The sequence below is a fragment of the Aquarana catesbeiana genome, linkage group LG03, assembly GCF_042186555.1.
Source record: "Aquarana catesbeiana isolate 2022-GZ linkage group LG03, ASM4218655v1, whole genome shotgun sequence".
NCBI lineage: Eukaryota > Metazoa > Chordata > Amphibia > Anura > Ranidae > Aquarana > Aquarana catesbeiana.
In genome coordinates this window covers 625,766,028-625,784,347 of record NC_133326.1, presented here as the reverse complement: position 1 = coordinate 625,784,347, position 18,320 = coordinate 625,766,028, and the positions used below count along the sequence as shown (strand labels likewise).

At 42.1% G+C, this 18,320-nt stretch overlaps 1 protein-coding gene across 1 annotated transcript in view; it reads left to right on the top strand.

Moving 5' to 3' along the window:
* The window catches only part of LOC141133190 (protein Wiz-like), a 40,007-nt gene that overhangs the window by 464 nt on the left and 21,223 nt on the right, over positions 1-18,320 (top strand). Inside the window, exons 2-4 of the mRNA XM_073622400.1 lie at positions 5,374-5,412; positions 14,523-14,651; positions 17,815-18,078. Of these exons, the coding sequence (XP_073478501.1) occupies positions 5,374-5,412; positions 14,523-14,651; positions 17,815-18,078 (432 nt within the window). The remainder of the gene's footprint in view (positions 1-5,373; positions 5,413-14,522; positions 14,652-17,814; positions 18,079-18,320) is intronic.

The following is an 18,320-nucleotide window of genomic DNA, read 5'->3' as shown; positions in this document are numbered from 1 at the left end:
TGGTTTTTGCCTCTTCCGTTAAGGTATACGGCTAAGGGGGTCAATTACAACCTACAGGACTCCAAGCTGAAGAGGACATCTCAGTCTTGTGTTCCTTCAGAAACCAGGTCACTGTCTGGTCAATCATAGAAATGCAAGCACCCGGTTGTTCTCTACAGCCTGGCACCTACGCGCCCAGTAGCCCCATAGGTTGGAACTGATCTCTTCCTCCTCCGTTAAGGTATAGGGCAAAGGTCATCAATTATAGCCTGCAGGGCTACAGGGTGCCTAGCTGAAGGGGATGTCTTAGCGCTTGTTTTTCTTTGGAAACCAGATGACTGGACAATCAAGGAAACGCAAGCACCTAGGTGTCCTCTTCAAGCCTGGCACCTACACGCCCAGTAGCCCCCTGGGCTGTAATTGGTTTTTGCCTCTTCCGTTAAGGTATACGGCGAAGGGCGTCAACTACAGTCTACGGGGGCTACAGGGAGCCAAGCTGAAGAGGATGTCTCAGGCACTTGTGTTTCTTCGAAAACCAGATCACTGACTGGTCGATCATAGAAACACAAGCATCCAGGTGTCCCCTTCAGCCTGCACGCCCAGTAGCTCCATAGGTTGGAACTGATTTCTTTCTCTTTCGTTTAGAGAAACGCAAGCACCTGGGTAATCTCTTCAGCCTGGCACCTACGCGCCCAGTAGCCCCATAAGTTGTAATTGATTTCCGCGTCTCCTGCCAACCTATAGGTTGATGGGTGTTTGTTACATCCAACAGGGCACAGAGGGGACATCTCACTACTTACAAATTTTTGAAGACCAGACCACTAACCGCTTGGGCAGTTTATAGCAGGGTCAGGAGGCTTGTATTTTTACTCTAAAAAGATTAGAGAGGGCTATCGGGAGCATATTTCTATTAAATGTATCATCATACACTTTTTACTATTATACAGGGTTTATGGAGTACCTACAGTTTGCATAGTGCTTTACAAAATAGAGCGAATTGGTACCAGTGAAATAAAATTCAAGACGAGGATTAGAAGAGCCTTGCTCATGAGAGCTTACAATCTAAAGCAGCCTTTTTCAACCAGGGTTCCACCAGAGGTTGCCAGCAGTTTCTTGGGCAATGAGCAAATTCTTCCACTCAGATCAGTAACCACTGACACCAGCGATCTTCTCTCTGAAAGGGGGAGGAATTATTATTTTCAATGACCACAAATGTAAGGAGTATTCCTCCTACTGACCATCATGCTTATGTACTGTGAGCTGTAGATAAAGTAATTATTAGTAGGGGTTCAGAGACCAAAAAGTTATTTCAAGGGATTGTCCATGTTAAAAAGGTTGAGAGAGGCTGATTTAAACAGAAGGGGAAGTGCTACAAAAGGAAATAACTATGTGGAGATGACTTGATGGAGAAAATAAAATTGAAGTTGTTAGATGGAGGCAGGATAGTTATCTTTAGAGAGATGAGTTTTCAGGGATCATCTAAAGGTGTACAGAGTAGGAGATAGCCGAATAGATTGAGTTAGGGAGTTCCAGAGGAAGGAGGTGACAAGGGAGATAAAGAGCAGGAGGTCCTGGGATAAGTGAAAAGGACAGTTTGGGTGATATTTATTGAGGTAGGGCGTTCCAGAGGATAGGAGATGCTCTGGAGAGGTCCTGCAGGCAAGCATGGAATAAGGTGACAAGGGTGACAAAGAGCAGGAGGTCCCGGGAGGAGCGAAAAGGACAGTTCAGGTGATATTTATTGAGGTAGGGAGTTCCAGAGAATAGGAGATGCTTTGGACAGGTCCTGGAGGCATGCATGGGTGGAGATGCCAGGGGAAATAAAGAGCAGGAGGTCCTGGGAGGAGTGAAAAGGACAGTTTGGATGATCTTTTAGGAAGAGGCTGGTGGTGTAGCTGGGGCAGAGTTGAGGATGGCTTTGTAAGTTGTTAATATTTTGAATTTTATTTGTTGGGCAGTCGGGAGCCAGTAGAGGGATTGGCAGAGAGGGGAGACACACTGAATGGCTGCTAAGATGGATGAGTCTGGCAGTAGGGTTCATGATTGAGAGAAGGTGGGTGGGTTAACCTGTGTGGAGGTACACCAGTGGGGAGGGAGTTGCGATAGTCAAAGCAAAAGGTGATAAGAGAGTGCATTAGTAACATGGTGGGGGTCATTGGTTAAGAAGGGTCAAATTTTGTAAGTATTACAAAGGTGAAAGTGGCAAGATTTGAATGGTAAATGGATGTGGGGGTTGAATGGAAATGTTTGCGTCCAGAATTACATCCAGCACCTTGGCATTAGGGGAGAGAAGAAAAGTTGTGCTATTAATCTCAATGAAAAAGGTTGGGTGGGGGGGGGATATTATTAGCTTGGTTTTTCAAAAATGTATTAAGTTTTAGGAAGCCCTGTTACTTTTGTTGAAAAAACTATGACTAATAATGTCTAAAACTAAATCGAAACTTGACATCAGACAGCGGTCAAAAAGCAATATTCTTGTTTGTTCACAAAACTTGGTTTTATTTTATAAAGATGTTGCTTGATACTTGTTTTTTCATTTTTAACAGAGAACTGTTTAAGTTTTTATATTCAGGTAATATGTGCAATGGCATGACAGCCGATGGAGTTTACAGTTTTTTTGTTATTTTATCTATTAAAGTTGCACTTCTGTTTGTCAAAAACCAATATATGTTTATGATACTGGAGATTTTAGTCAGCTAAAATGTACTGGAGATTTTTGTCGACTTAGGCTGGATTCACACCTATGCAGTTTTAGTGCTTTTTGCAGATTTGCACTACAGTCCATTTAACATGGTTTCCTATGGAACACATTCTGTAGTGCAAATTGCAAAAAGCACTTAAAATGCATAGATGTGAATCCAGCCTAAGACTGAAACAATTCAGATGACTAAGGTATCACTGAAACTAAAATGCCATTTTAGTCAAAAGAATAAACTAAATTGGAATTTGACGTCAGAATTAACACTGTTAGGAAGTGGTTTAACATCCATACCGATAGTAGTTTAGTGTTGTGCAAGACTGAAGTGGTTAGTTCAGGAGTAGGAATACATTTGGTTGTTATCAACATGGAAATGGTATTGAAAGCGATGCGAGATTATCAGATGGTCAAGGGAGGATGTAGATAGAGATTCGGAGGGGTCTTATCCTTGAGGAACACCAAGATAGGTAGAAGGAGAACCAGGAAATAGCAGAGTCTTGGAGGCCAAGGGATTAGAGTTTTATGAGGAGGAGCGGGTGGTCAACTGCGTGGAAGGTAGCAGAAAGGTCTAAGATTAAGAGTACTACGTGCTGGCCTTTTAGTAGCTAGTAGGTCATTAGTAAATTTCTGTGAAGTGTTGTGGGCAAAAGGCGGAATGTGAGGGGTCAAAAATGTTATCTGTGTGGTAACAGGTTATACAGCTGTAGACTAGGAATTATAGGAGTTTGGGGATGAATGGGAGCAAGGAGATGGGTTTTAGATTGTTTTAGACTGTTGGGGTCCAGCGAGGGCTTTTTAAGTATCACAGTGACCGGTGCATCTTTTACAGAGTTGGGGAAGTTGACAGTACAGAGGGAGCAATTGTAAATGGGATTAAGAGAGTGTAAAATAGACCAATAGGGTGACTGGAGTAGTTGAAATGGAATTGGGGGCAGGTGGGGAGGTGGGCATCAGAGGAAAGTTTAGCAACATGGTAGATGTGGTAGAGATGGTATGTTAATTGGCAGAGATAACTGGATAGTATCAATCTCATTACAAATTGTCTATCTTGTTTTTGAAACGACTGGCAATATCCTGGGCAGTGAATGAGTTAGTGGGCAGAGGCACAAATTAGGAAAGAGCTGCAAAGGACTAAATGAGAGGGCTTTATTGAGAGTGATAAAATAGGTCAGTTTGACAGCACAGAGGGAGGTATTGTATTTTAGGAGGGCAGCTTCATTCAGGGCAAAGTCTCGCAGGGACCGAGTTTCATGCCACACCTAATCATTGAAAGGGAGGAAAAAAAACGTTCAACCTAACAAATTCACCCTCTTCATCCCATAATACATTACACAATCCATTCTGATCTATAGGGCCACTTCAGACAGACAATATTACGTCGATTTGTTGCTTAGTCACTCAGTCAACTTGTTTGGTGGCAAGTTCACCAGTGACCATCCCTTTGCATTCACCTTCATGACATAGCTACAAACTGCTGAAGGAGAGCGATTTGTAGCAGCCAACGTTAACATGATGACATGGCACAAGTTTTACCCATACTAAGTTGCTTCTTGGTGGAAAAAATCAGCAGCGCCTATAGTGCTTCTGCCACTAGCTACAAAATGCTGTCAATTACTGGCCTTAGCAATTTGCCACAGCAAGGAATCTCTTCTACAAAATTGCCAGTCTGATGTGACTCATAGATTGTGTGCACATGGAGGGGAAGTTTGCTGAACCTTGGCTTTTGCTACAATCTATTTGTACTGTAGCTTTAACAAATTTTGCAGCCATGCCTCTAAATCAAGTGTGTCCAACCTATGGTATACGGGCCGCATGCGGCCCAATACGGCTTTGAATGTGGCTTAACACAAAATTGTAAACCTACTTAAAAATTTCGATTTATTTTTTATGGGGAATTTTTTGTAAAAATGCATTTACATTTAGCGAACACATGCGGCCGCAGAAAAGTTCGACAGCATCTCTTTTTTGGACTTTTATACATTTTATTTTGCCAAAGAAAAATCCCCCACTCTTCACAATCGCGACTTATTTTTGTCATCCGTTTTCGGCAACACCTATATTTGTGAGCAACTATTTTCAAGGATGAAGCACACAAAGGCCAAAATTAAAACCAAAACTTCCGATGAGCACCTTGAGAATTCATTGAGAATTGCTACTACACCCATCCAACCAGATATTGATGTTTTAGTTTGCCAAAAACAGTGTCAAATATTACACTGGTTTTATGTTGCCCTCTTTTACTTCTATAATAAGAATTTATTACAAAAAAAAAAAATGAAGTTTTATTACTCAGGTACATTATCTATATCCGTGATTAACTTGATCTGCCTGACTTTTCCTGCTCATCAGCTATCCTTATTGTCAGTGTATTTGTGTGGCCCAAGACAATTCCTCTTCCAATGTGGCCCAGGAAAGTCAAAAGGTCGGACACCCCTGCTCCAAATGATTTGTAACTATCCGCCTTATTTTGTTGTTGCCATTCTACTTAATAAGGGGGGCACCTATAAGACAGGATAGGTGCAGAATGAGGGTTTAGATTCCACAGACTGTGAAAATGGTGCCGCCATCTTTAGAGAACAGTAACTTTATAACACAAGGGTTAGTAGAAAGTTTTGTTTTACACATAGACACTTGTTAAATCAGTTGACTGAAAATATTTCCTTTTTACGTATTATTTTTATTTTTTACATGAACAGGATTCGGACCTTGGGGTCAAGGTAGAAATCATCAAGGAGGTAAGGACCATAGATCATCACTGTGTGATTCCAAGTTTATGCTAATTATTATATTTGTACTATTTCTGGATTTAAGTTGCCAAAAAGCAGGACAGAAAAAGTTGGGTGTTTTCTATAGCAGCTAGTCAATGGTTTACTTTCTTATTCTAAACTAGCAGATTTAAAGGGTAAGTGCCAGGCCAAATAAGATACAGCCTTAGGATAGAATCAGAATATGGTTGTTAGTATGATGCCAGGAGTGAATATCCTGTACTTATTGTAAAAATAATGCTGAAAGTAAAATGGAGTATTTGTTTCTCCCCTAGTGTTCAGCCTGCCATAGGTATTGTATGTACAAACTCATCATTTAGAAAGTTTAAGAGGGTGGAGTGATTAAATAGTTTTGGTTTATTTCAAATACATCACTTACTGTATCCTAAAGGAAATCTATAATAAATGTGTATGTTGGATTTATAGAAAATGGCCTCTGCATTGGAAGGGTTTTGTCTTTGTGTCTTGACTGGGCCTCTAGAGGGAAGTGAGCAGAGAACCCAGAAACTCCATGCTTGTCCTCTACGCCTCTCAGCATGTTCTTGCAAGGGCGACAAGAGGTGAACAGTGACAGGGTCAGCAGAGACAGGGGAAACAGGTGGACGGGGGTTAGCTGGTAGAGAAGTGAGGTGTGTTGGACGTTGGGGTTCAGTGTCTGGGAGGCAGAGAGGTTTAGAGTCAAGGGGGCTCCCTTCACTAAAGCATATCACATGCATTATTTAGGTTTCCAGACACAATTTCCTTAAAGTGGAGGGCCACCCTGAAAAAAAAATTGCATCAAAAATCCTAAAAAAAATTTTTTAAAAATTTGAAAAAAAACAATTTAAACTTACCTGAACCCTTGTTGCTAGGCAGTCTTCCTAATCTGCCTCTTCCTATTCCGCGGCGTGTCCTGTTCCTCGGTGAGCGGCCCCGTTGCCTTCTGGGAATTGTGTATGTTCCCAGTAAACCACAGGGCCATTCACAGAGCGCCGCGCCGCTCGTGTGTGCGCAGTAGGAAACTGGCAGTGAAGCCGCAAGGCTCCGCTGCCTGTTTCCCTTACTTAGGATGGCGGTGCCGGGAGCCGAGGGACGGGTCGGCCTCGGGCGGCCGACATCGCGGGCGCCCAGAACAGGTAAGTCTACTTATTTAAAGTCAGCAGCTACAGTCTTTGTAGCTGCTGACTTTAATTTTTTTTTTTCCTGGCCGGAATCTTGCTTTAAACATCACATGCAATCATGAATCTGTCAAATCACTATGCCATTTTGCAGTAGTTATCGCAAAACGCTGAAAACCCTGTAAATACGTCATGAAAAGGCGTTAAACTCAATTCACAGAAGGAAATAAATAATTAAATGCATGCGTAATTAAGTAGTGGTCCAGGCATGCGGTATTTAAGGAATGTAAAAATATAATAGCCAGCCATGGATCAGTTCTCTCAACAGTAATGCATAGAAACCTAAATATGGAAATTATTGGTGTTGATTTGCTTAAAGGGGTTGTAAAGTCAGAAGGTTTTTTATCTTAATGCATTCTATGCATTAAGATAAAAAGCCTTATGTGTGCATCAGCCCCCCTAATACTTACCTGAGGTCCCTCTCTGTCCAGCGATGTTCACGAGTGTCTCAACCGTCTGAGATTCTCCCTCCTTATTAGCTGAGACACAGCAGCAGCGCCATTGACTCCCGATGCTGTCAATCAAAGTCAGTTAGCCAATCAGGGAAGAGAGGGGCTGGGTTGGGGCTCCGTGTCTGAATGGACACAGGGAGGTGTGACTCAGCTCGGGTGCCCCCATAGCAAGCTGCTTGCTGTGGGGGCACTGAACAGGAGGGAGGGGCCAGTAGCACAGAAGAGGGACCCGAAAAGAGGGGGGTCAGGGATACATTCAAATCCACTGCAACAGAGCAGGTAAGTATAACATGTCTCGTTTTTTTTCCTATAAAAATAACAAACTTTACATACAATCCACTTTAAAGTGTTACCTAACCCACCACAGTAAAATTAGTGTGTATATGCAGTAAAGTATGCTTGTTATACTCACCGTGGAACCTAAGGGGTTAATCCTCTGCATTGTGTATAAAGGCTGTGTGATCCTGTCTCTCTGATCCTCCTCTTTAATTGACTCCAACCCATCTACTGCTAGAACAGAGCATTAGGAGTCAGGTTGCACTTGCTCGGTTTGGTGTGTATTGCTGGAGACTTTTTGTTTTCTTGGGAGAGTGCATGTGAAAAGCACAGGGCTAATCGGTAGGGGTGCGCATCTTCACTGGCCTCACAATTCGATTCGATTATGATTATCCTGTCCACGAATCAATTCTGCGATGCATCACGATTACTGCGCACCGTTTCGTCCAAAAAATTCAAGCAGTCAGAAGAACTCCATTTTGTTTTTATTTTATCTGTTCTTAAAAAAGAAGAAAAAAAAAGACAACACTCCCTGCATGTAGCAAAGTATAAACACAGCAGACAACGGGCATGATACAAAGGAGGGTGAGAGACTGCGGACATGATACAAGAGAGGGTGAGAGACTGCGGACATGATACAAGAGAGGGTCAGAGACTGCAGGCATGATACAAGAGAGGGTCAGAGACTGCAGGCATGATACAAGAGAGGGTCAGAGACTGCAGGCATGATACAAAAGATGGCCAGAGACTTTTGTAGCTACACAAGACACTGCACCTTTCCTTCTATGGGTTCCTCTCACAAATCCTTGCACAAAGACTACCACTGCTGGCAGCTATTTACTTTGGCGTAGGAGATCTATAACAGCTGACAACATTTGGATCCTTGCACAAAGACTACTGTTCATCTGACTATATATGTAGTATACTATACAGGGGTAGGTAGGTTCCCAGCACCACACAACCAACCCTTTATCCCACTTTTCATGGTCACAAATTATAAGACTTTGGTGCTTTCCTTTACGTGCCCAGTCCACTCTTTAAGCCACAGGAGATAAGATGGTGCTGTGCTGTCCACAGGAGACAGCCCATTCTTTATACTACAATAAGATGGTGGTTGGTTCCCAAAGTACATGATGATGATGCCCGCAGCAGCAGCCTGTGAGGAGGACTGGAGGACAGAGGTCAACCATGGCCGTCTGGCGTCTCGGGTCTCCCACAGCAGCCTGTTGTAAAGAGGACAGAGGCAGCCTGTGCACAGTGTGAGGTGAGCTAAGGCGGAAGGCTCTGGGGACCGGGTCATGACTCATCGGGAAGTTGGGGGACACTCACCCCAAGTGTCTCGCAGCAGCCAGTTCAACACGGCGATGCCGTGCGGCTGGGGATAACGTCAACGGGGGGGGGGGGGGGGGGCGCAGCTATTGCCCACAGCTCCTTCGGCTGCTTCCGGTTCAGTGCAGACTCAGGCAGGGCATATAGCGGTGCAGGGATGACGTCATCAGAAAATCGATTGTGCAAGTCGTAGCATTGATGCCGCATTGTGGGTGGTCGAATCGGGATGCATCGATGCTACGATTAATTTTAACGCCCCTACTAATCGGCACTGTCCACACAGTGGCTCAGAGGAAAATGAAAACTTCTACAGACAGACACTGATGAGAGTGAATAGATTTCCTAAACCCTCTTGCACATGATACTCCTGTTTGAGCATCTACTTTTTCAGACTTTTTTATTTTGTATTGTACTTGTAAATATTTACACGCATTTTCGCGTATATGTGTTTGCTCAATTTCGCATGCAAATGCTCGAAAGCGTATTTTCGTGTTCTCATTCCGCACAGAATGTAAATGGGCATTTGCGCACATTTGTGTGTATTTGCGCACGAGGCTTAAATTACTGACCAAAAAAGCAGATTTTTCTATGTTTTATTTTTTTTTTTACTGAAGAATGCACGGTGCTTGTTTACGTGCCTGTGTGCATTGGCACATTAAAATTAATGGGCTGGATAAGTACCGCTGGGACCTTGAAGAAGGGGACATACCCCGAAAGCTTGCCCTAAAAAATTGTATGTTAGTGCAAATAAAAAAAGAATCATGGACAGTACTCAGTTGTCTCAGCTCCGTAAACAAAAAGCTGTACTGAGCTTTTTCAAGCTGCAGTGTGCAAGAGGCCCAATGGGGGAACAGACTGCAATAAAAACCAAAAACAGGTGTTCTAATACCTCTCCACTCTATCCAAAACTAAAAAAAATTATTTTCCTTTAGTTATACTTTAAGTAAATACAAAATATATTTAAAAAAGTCAAATATAGAAAGAAAATAGTTCTAAAAATCACACACATATATAAATACACTTCAACAACAAAAAAAATGAAAATACAACATTGTATTTTTTTATCGGTGGACGTATAGTAGTTGTAATTATGTGTGATTTTTTTTTTTTTTTTTTTTTTTATACTATTTATAAAGATATTTTGTATTTACTTAATTGAACTTTGGTGTTTTTGATACACCACCTGTGTCCTGTGAAAGGAGCTTCCCTTTTGGCTGGTATTCTGGTCAACTTTTTTTCTTTTGTATTAATACATATACTGCAGGGATCACACTGACTTTGTGAGTTGGCATATTTCTACAGTTTTAACCATTTTACCTCTCTCTTAGTAATAAAAACTGATAGGTGTTCTAATCCTTCTCCACTGTATACATTCAGCCATTGGATAAATATCGCATGGTTTCACGAGATAAATACCGCATATTTATGCGTGTACTATTTTGCGAATGGCAAACATTTTTTTTTTTTATAAACGTAATGCGGTATTTTACCGCATTTATAAAGCAGTAGATGCCGCTTTGTGAATGGAGCCCAGGGTGCAGTGGTAGTGGAGTAAGGGGTGGTGGGAGGTAGGGAGTTTAGAGTCAGGGGTACAGTGCTGACACCCTCCAACTGGGCTGATCTAAGTCCACCAGCATTCTACCTAAATGTTTACCTGTGGCTGGCAGACCTTTTACTTAGAAACTTATAGACTTCTCTGAGGCAGGGAGACTGATCAGTCTCCCTGCCCCAGAGAAGTCTTCAGGGTTCTACAGTGCAAATGTAGGACCAGAGACCCAGACCAAGTATTTGGTGACAGTGCTGCTGATTTCCTATAAGCTCCAGCAGTCACCACACATACCAGCAATCAGCTCCCAGCACAGGAAGTCTCCCATTACTAGTCTGTGTTGCAATAAGACATAGCATTATAATTTCTGGCCCTGTCAGCTACTTCAACCTCTACCCCGCAGCTTCTGATGCTGGAAAGGAAGACTGCACCTGGAGTCCTTGCTGCCAGCTGTTGGCTTCACAGCTGACACTGTGCCTTCAACCAAACCCCCACCACCATACCAGCAGAGCTGCCCCCAGGTCATCACTTTGCTGCCACCCCTTTTCTCACCACAATGCCTTTAACCTACCTACCACTGCACTTTCAGGCCAACTCCCTTGTGTTCTCAACACCCCAGCTGAACCCCATCCTGCTCCCTACTTCTGCACAGCAATTCCCACGCCTGTGCCTGACCCCATCCCCAAAACTGCAGCCCCCACTTCACTTTCTACTGCACTGATGCATACCAGTGCTCCTCACCATTGTACTGATGTGCACTTCTTTGCTCTCCACCAGTGCAGTGGCAAGTCTCTTCGAATTCAGACCATTTCAAGCAACTGGCACACTTTTGCTAGTGGAACATTAAAGTGAAATTTGCAAGCTCTTTTTTTGTTTTTTTGTTTTTGTTTCAGTGACCGCTGTAAAATGTTAGAATTACTTTGACCTACCATCTTACTTAACAATGCTCACAGCAAAAAGTGATCTTCCAAAAGGGAACACTGGTAGCAATAACAACCTGACTGAGGTTCTACTTTTTTTTTCCTATGTGATCCAAAACTTTGTCTGGAGCTCTCTTGGATAATTATAGTTTCAGATGCAATTACAGTCTAGGTAGACTTTGTGTTGCCAAAATGAGAGTAAATATTGGCACTTCTTTCCTGAAGCAGTATGCTTGAGGTAATTGTTAGTGCACTTGCAAGAAGAACAAAAGTACTGTCTGTGATACTTTTTTTATTTGCACTAACATTCAGATTTTCAGGGTGTTTCTCCTTGGACTTCTGAGAAGGGGAAACACCCATGCAGCTTTTCCTGATAAATTTGGATGCTCATGCAAATAAAAAAAAGTATCACAAACAGTACTCAATTGTTTCTGAAGCCATATGCTGTACAATGTCCATCCTCTATAGTTCAGTGTTTACAAACAAATGGCCCCTGTCCCCATCTATAAGGCCTCATGTACACTGTTGCTGCTAAACAGATGTTTAGGAGCAGTTGGGCATTTTTTTTCAACTGCTCCTGAACTCTCCTCTATGTTATCTTATCAGTACATGTACACAGGGTTGTTTATAGTGGTTTCTAGGCAGTTGAATTTAGAGGCCTTTTTTGGAAAGCAAAAAAATGAGTTCAGACACTGAGTTTCATGGCATTTCAAGCTCCAAACGCTTCTAAACGCGGTAACTCACGTTTAGCCACATTTTGTTTACAGGCGTTTTTCATTTTTGGCTATTTTTTTTCAAATGTTTTTAAACACAAACGCAGCAAAATGCCACTAAATGCAGCATGTAAACACGGTAAAACGCCTCTAAATTCAGCATGTAAATGCGGCAAAACGGACATTTTAAATGTGGGTTTCTATCTGTCAAGTTAAATTGTTCAGGAGAGATTGTAAAAATGTCATTAAGCCTAACTGGCCTTTACAGCAAGCAACACGTGGAAGGGCAGTGTTTATATTCTTGGAGTTCTCTTCTCAGTCCATAGACCAGGCTTGTACTTAAAGTGGATGTAAGCCCTCATATATACCCAGTGAAGTGAACAGCCTCAGATGATGCAGAGATTAAACAAATCTCCCTACATAAGTTTTACATGTATATCTGCTGTCTTCATCTTTATATACTGTTTAGAAAGTTCATATTGTGTTAGGAGATTTTCTCTTCCTAGTTAGCACTGCAGTGAAGCCTGGGCATACAGCCGAGACAGCTGATTGGAGGAAAGGCACACACCCCCTCGCCTCATAGGTAGAGACTTTAAGCTCTGTTTATTGAATCTTTCAGGGCACTGTGACTCTATTTGTAGCATCCTCCCCAACACAAAACTCAGGCTGCTTTTATAATATGTGACAGAACTTGTCAGAAGTTATCATGCTGATAACAGTAGGGAGTAGGAGAAAGCTACGGGACATAGTGCTTTGAAGAGAAATAACAAAACACTGCAGATATGTGCCCAGCTCAAATTTCATGAATCGGGTTTACATCCACTTTAAACCGCGGCAAAGTTTGAAAAAAAAAAAAAAACAGCACCTGTAAGGCCATTGCATATTATGCTAGTATTTGAGTTTAATAGAATGCATGAAGGTAACAAAATCTTGTACCTTTTACAACCACTTTTACCACTTACGGACCGCCCGTCATCGTTTTACGTCACTACTTTGAAGAGCAATATCATTGTTATGGCAGCAGCTAGCTGCTCCAACCCTGGTATCCTCTTCTTCAGCGGTCCGCTTTCAGATAAAAGTGGTCTCTGCGGCAGGTTCGCTGTGTGTTCACTTTTATCGGTGGCGGGCCCCTCCGCGCTCCGGTGCCCTCCGCCTCTTACCAGAGCCATCGGTAGCGGTGGAGGCGATCGGGTTCTTCTCCCTGTTAGGCATGGAGACGAGTGAGGGGAAGATGGTCCCCGCCCGTCTCCATATCATTGCAGGGCGGAAGCGATGTCAAAAACGTCACTTCCGCCCATAGCGGAAAAGGCCTTTTTTATTTTTATTTTTTTCAAATTACACTTAATTTTTTTTTATTTCATTTTAGTGTAAATATAAGATCTGAGGTCTTTTTGACCCCAGATCTTATATTTAAGAGGTCCTGTCATTCTTTTTTTATATTACAAGGGATGTTTACATTCCTTGTAATAAGAATAAAAGTGACACAATTTTTTTTTAAAAGCGAACGCATACGTGAGTAGCGCCGCATATGAAAACGGTGTTCAAACCACACATGTGAGGTATCCCCGTGATAGTTAGAGCAAGCGCAATAATTTTAGCCCTAGACCTCCTCTGTAACTCAAAACATGCAACCTGTAGAATTTTTTAAACGTCACCTATGGAGATTTTTAAGGGTAAAAGATTGCGCCCCGCTCATGGAATGGCGACAATTTTGAAGCGTGACGTGTTGGGTAACAATTTACTCGGCGTAACATTATCTTTCACAATATAAAAAAAATTGGGCTAACTTTACTTTTGTCTTATTTTTTATTTCAAAAAAGTGTATTTTTTCCAAAAATAGTGCGCTTGTAAGACCGCTGCGCAAATACAGTTTGACAGAAAGTATTGCAACGACCGCCATTTTATTTTCTAGGGTGTTAGAAAAAAATATAGACTGTTTGGGGGTTCTAAGTAAATTTATAGCAAAAAAAAAATGTTTTTAACTTGTAAACACCAAATCTCAGGCTTGGTCATGAAGTGGTTAATACATAAGCATATAGCTTGTCCTTTCAAGACAGAGGCCTTTGTTACTGCCAAAAATGGGGCAGTTTTTTAGGGAAATGGTAATGTGGTGAAATGTATTGTACAGCTGGGCTGTTTTCTATTTGTTGCCTCAATAATAAGTTACTGAATGAGTGGCTATCAGGCGAGGGCCATGTTCAGGGAAGATCATGTTTGACAAATCAATGTGCATCAGGGTGAAAAAATAGTCCAGACAGAAAAAGAGAAAAAAGAACTAGATGGGAGAGGGGATAACTTCGTAGGGGAATTGGGGTAGGGGGTGGGGAGGGGGTTAGAGAGTGAATCCATGTCAGCAAGTATCTTCATAGGAGCAAGTCATGGAGATGGTTAATGTCATACGGTCAGCAGACATTGATCAAAATCTTTAGGAAAGCAGTTTTCTATTTATGGATTCCAGATCTGTTAAAATTTGTATACAGTATTGTGTCTTTAAGAAGTTAACTCTCATGGATTAGATACCATGTCAATCCTCCACCTGAAGGATTGTTGGGGTGGGAGACCACCATGCCTTTTCCAGAGTTTATTTTGATTCAGTGAACCGAAACGTCTGCTAAGGTATCTTTAAATGGTTTGAGAGATTAGGCCTTATTCTTGTGCAGTCATTGATTTAGCTAATTTCCTTACAGCGCTGGCTTCAAATGAAGATGATGGGCCACCGATAGATCTGGGTGGAGCTCAAGGTTCAAAGCCTGAGCAAAGCTCAGCAGAGAAAATGGTTTCAGATCAGAGTGCTAGCAAAGTGGAAGATTCTAAAGGTAATGTTACACCTTGTGTCTGTGTGATAGCCAAACAAAAAAGTGTCTTGTTTAAAGCTGAACACTAAGCAAATTTGAGAAGCAGTTCAGTCATCTATTCATAAAAAATATTTATTTTTGTCCACTGAGGGATGCAGGAAGGCCTAAATTCTTAAATCTTCGGGTTATACTGCTGTCTACAAGAGAACTGGACACTGGCAAACAAAAAACCTTTAGGTCAGCCCGGACTAACCCCTCCTACTACCAGCATGGTTGAATTATTTGCTAGTGTACTAAGAAGATGGATTTTTTTTTTTTTTGAAGAGTATCCTATTTTTTTGCTAGCGTTTTTTTCGTCAGTGAAGACTCTTTTCCACATTGCCGGTAGAGTTGGTCTCTACAATTGCAGCTAGCCAGTGCAGCCATCCTCTGCCTAGCTTTTGGAGTGATGCATCCAGACCCTGCTGGACTGGACATTGTGGGGCTAGCCTGGAAGTGAACTTCAGGCACTGGGTTTAGTGTAAGGTGCTTTCTACACCCCATTCTGGTAACACGCTAGCCATGGAATGCTTTTCAGGTTAAGAGCTGTTGACATTTCCCCAGCGCTTGCCCTTTCACCAATGACTTACTCTGTGAGTAGGCTGAGCACAGGGAGCTTCCTCGTTTATTTGGATCATTGGGTAACCTTAAAATTCCTGCTTTCTGACGGTCCCTACTGAGAATTGGGCTAACGTTGCGGAACTGAGTGCTGACACCATCCACTGGATGTATTGACACGTGCGCTTCCAATGCTTCTCCGCAGTTATTTTATCAGTACCTGAGGCCTTGCCTTATTCCCTGACCTTTATTATATTTAACGACCACATGGTTGTAACATGTTTGCTTTTAGACACGGATGACAATTCCCCTGTATTGTTTGCTCCTAGCTCACTCTCTACTACAGCTCTGCTGGTTGCTTAAAGCTCACCCACTGACGTGGTCAACAACGGCAGCATGCAGTCATGTTGCCTTCTGCTCCTGGAATATAGCTAATATATTTACTAAAGTCATGCAAGACTTTGAGACAAATCACCCAGTTATTTGCTAACTGAATGCAGAACACAGAGGCCACAATCGCATTCCCGTTCCTTCTCCTGCATATTCTGTCTTACTTGCCTTCAGCGTTTGAGCCATCAGACGCTGAGACTAATTCTAAGTCCCTCTAGTTCTTATTGGATAAGTATGTGTCAGAGGGTTTGTCTTCTATTACTCCCAAATTAAAAGAGACCATTTTGGTTCCAAATGATGTGATGCACACCACTCTAAAACCAACGGATTAGTCTGTTGCTTCAATTAATGCTATCCCCAGTCTTGGGACTTTTAGAGCTGCCTAGAATTTCCAGATGCACACGCTGTTCCAAATCTTCCTTTATGGAGATGTTTGCTATAACCTCTGCCTGTCTTAGCTGTGAGTTTGCTTTGCCAAACTCTGGCTGAGTGTTCAAAGTCTATTAAAAAAGATCTGACCACTGCTGCCGTTAATTTCTTGGCCATAAACATTTGGAGCAAATGGTCGTAGCCTCAAGCTAGATTTGCGATGGGCTGCTTATCTATCGGATGGGTCTCTTCTCAGTACACATGCAGACAACACCTTATGTAAACTGTTTGACTGCAGAACCCACCTGTAAAAAGTGGGTGCTCTACATGGCCATTTAGGGACAGAGTCTCTTCAAATCTTCTATGGATACCCTTATCAAGGTTACTACAGGTGGCAAGATAATCCATGATTCTCAGCCAGAAAAGTCTGAGGTACAAGCATATTTGTTATGGGGAGAAACGTAATACTATTTTGGAGACCATGTATCTAAAATAAGAAACTTGCACATTGATGAAAATAATACCATTACAGATGTTTTCTATATGAATATTTCAACTCACTTTTTTGTTTTCGTGTTTGTGACCCTATGAGGATATTTCTCAATGTCCACATTGGACAGGAGTGGAAATAAAATCTAAGGGTAGACAAATGGCAATAAAAACCTGGTAGTGATTGTAGCCTTGCCCCCCATGTCAAGAAAAAAACAATGGGGTTGATTTACTAAAACTGGAGTGAGCAAAAATCTGGTGCAGCTCTGCACAGAAACCAATCAGCTTCCAGTTTTTTTTTGTCAAAGTTTAATTAAACAAGCTGAACTTAGAAGCTTATTGGCTACCATGCACAGCTGCACCAGATTCTGCACTCTCCAGCTTTAGTAAATCAACCCCAATGTTTTGGGTGGACTTATGCTCACACGTGGAACTCCAGCTCTTCCCCCTAGGGGAGGGCTGCGGTCTGTGTCTTTGTTGGGGAAATTCACCTTCACTTCCTATGTAATAGTAAGGGGAACAGGAGACCCTTCAGATTCTCTCCTCTTCTCCTGGTGTATGCTATAAAATGTGAGATTTTTCTTTATGATCTTACACAGAGAGCAGTAACATTGTCAGAGGTTCTAACACTTACCTATTAAAATTAAAAAAAACTATGGAGTGGATCTCTTACTTTAAATACTGCTTTTCATTTTAGTATCATTGCAAGCAACTATAGCCTGTTGTGCAAATAAGTTTTTCCTGTGTTTTTTTTTTTTTTTTTTCTGTTTCTAGAACAATGTCAACGGCCTGTAGACTGAGGCTGGAAACATACATTCTTGTTTTGGTGCAATTTTTATTTTCTTTGATGATTTTTCCATTGAAACCAATGCACAAGTATCAAAACAATAATGCTATTGTTAAAACACATTACTTTGCTTTTTAACAGACTTTGCAAAGAGTTTAGCATTGTGTGTTGCACACAATGGGTTGATTTACTAAAGCTGGGGAGTGCCAAATCTGGTGAAGCTCTGCATAGAAACCAGTCGGCTTCTAGGTTTATTTGTCAAATCTTCCTTGAACAAGCTGAAATTAGAAGCTGATTGGCTACCATACACAGCTGCACCAGATTTTGCACTCTCCAGTTTTAGTAAATCAACCCCAATGACTTTCCTTTTTAATATGGATTTCCATAAACAATGATGTGTTTTGTTGTGTTTACATTGAAATTAATGGAAGATGCATTGGGCAGCAACACAAAGGTGTGTGTTTTAGCCTAAGTGCAATCATGTAAGCTGCATTAGCACTAAAGCGATTATGTTCAATTGGTAATTCATTTTATGGTTGATACCCCCGCCAGGCCAAGGTTCCCTTACATGTGAGATGTGTGGAGCGTGCTTTGAGACCCGGAAGGGCTTGGCCAGCCACTCACGCTCCCATCTGCGGCAACTTGGGATTCCAGGGTCAGAAGCCACTGGTGCTGCCATTCATATGCTGAAAGAGATAGTCAAGCAGGGCAAGCTTCCGAAAGATGAGAGCTCATTTGGGGCCAAGAAGGTGGTCAGTCCCCAGCAAGAATCCTCCAAAGCCCGGTGGGGGGATGAGGACGGGCCTTTGAATCTGAGTGAGTGGAGCTGGGAGGCCACTAGTGCCAGGGGTGGGCGTGTTAGGAATGTTGGGAGGCTGGAGGGAGGCATCTGCTGTAATATTCAACCTGCCTTACTCTTTCCTTTTTTTTTCTTCTTTTTTGTCTCCACATTCTTCCCTCACCTGTCTCTGCCTCTACATTTTTACCATTTCTACATCTTTCTTCATTAACACCTTATAATTTTATATTTTGTAAAATGTTTTCGTCATGTTATTTTT